This window comes from Cyprinodon variegatus, unplaced genomic scaffold (genome assembly GCF_000732505.1).
Source record: "Cyprinodon variegatus isolate N-32 unplaced genomic scaffold, C_variegatus-1.0 Scaffold1503, whole genome shotgun sequence".
NCBI classification, from domain to species: domain Eukaryota; kingdom Metazoa; phylum Chordata; class Actinopteri; order Cyprinodontiformes; family Cyprinodontidae; genus Cyprinodon; species Cyprinodon variegatus.
The window spans coordinates 72030-73433 of record NW_015151956.1 but is presented as its reverse complement, the minus strand read 5'-3'; the positions used below and the strand labels follow the sequence as shown (position 1 = coordinate 73433).

The window sequence follows — 1404 nt, the reverse complement described above, 5'->3', positions numbered from 1 at the left end:
ACTTGTGAAAGTAAAATCTGTTGGGCTCTTTTTGGCATCAAGACAATTATTCTTATTGCCACATTGCCATACAGGACACTGTAAAAAAATAAATAAATCGTGACATTGGTAGAGATTTATATAAAATCCACAAGACTGTGGGGGATAATAGTAGAATGAATGGAAGGTGGAAAGAAGAGGTAGTCATATCTTGATTTTGAATTGGTCACACTGGACTTAATAGTTCTCTTTTCAGAAAAGGCAAACATGAAACAGGGACTTTTAATTACTGTAATCAGATAGAAACAGTGGAACGTGTCTTATTATATTATTGGTTTGTGCACACCTGAAGTGCTTTGTCTGACAGACATTGGTGAGGGCATAAATCACACCTAGGAAGGCTGATTGTACAAAATCATTACTATTAGGTAACTGGTGACTGTAAACTTCTCTTAGGTGTGTGTGTGTGTGTGGTTGTGTGTCTCTGTAACCTGTGATTAATTGGCAAACTTTCCAAGGTGTACCCCGCCTCTTGTCCATAGAATGCTGAAGATAGGCACCCACACACATGATCTTGATAGATAAGTGGTGGATAGGTTGATTTGTTGTGAAACTACTTCAAGTTTTATTTCATCACACTCTTTGATGATATTTATTAATATGATGTTGCATCATATCCATGTCTTACCAATTAATTTCTAATAATAATAAACACAATCACACTTATGGTAACTCAAGTTTCGCTTTTAGTCTTTAATGCTTAATAACATAAAATCTAAATTGTAGGAAAAGATCACAAATATATCTGCTGAAAATCAACAACTTCTGTGTTCTTCCCACTGAAACAATAAATACGTAGTGAGAGAAAAATACATTTTTAGAAAAAGTACAGTAATGATGATATACCATCTAATGGTGCATGTTTAGAATTTGCTATATTTATGATTCTATGATTGAGATTAATATTTAAATATAGCATACATTAATATTTAAATATAGCATACAACAGTTACATTTTATGTGATAATCACATTAATGGCAATAAAACAGAGTGCATTAAAAAAAACTTGTTTCAAACTAAATAAAATATATCCTTTAAAGACAGAAGATTTTTTTAATAAGTTAAGAGGTGTACAGTGTTACATAAACATGGCTAATGAAAAAAGAGAAATTAACAGTAAGACACTTGATTCCTTATGACCTGCAGAGGACGCAGTGGTTGTTGGAGAAACTGTGGTGGTGGTTGGTGCTGCTGTTGGAGTAGTTGGAGCAGTCGTGGAAGCAGCTGTTGTGGTAGTTGAAACTGATGTGGTTGTTGGAGCGACTGTGTTGGTTGGAGCAGCTGTCGTAGTTGTTGGAGCAGCTGTTGTGGTTGTGGGAGCAGCTGTTGTAGTTGTGGGTGCAGCTGTTGTAGTTGTGGGTGCA

At 35.2% G+C, this 1404-nt stretch overlaps 1 protein-coding gene across 1 annotated transcript in view; it reads right to left on the bottom strand.

The window, feature by feature from the left end:
* Nucleotides 1-1173: 1173 nt before the first annotated feature.
* The window catches only part of LOC107103674 (probable serine/threonine-protein kinase clkA), an 11515-nt gene continuing 11284 nt past the window's right edge, over nucleotides 1174-1404 (bottom strand). The window contains exon 5 of the mRNA XM_015403466.1: nucleotides 1174-1384. Coding sequence (XP_015258952.1) covers nucleotides 1174-1384 — 211 coding nt within the window. The remainder of the gene's footprint in view (nucleotides 1385-1404) is intronic.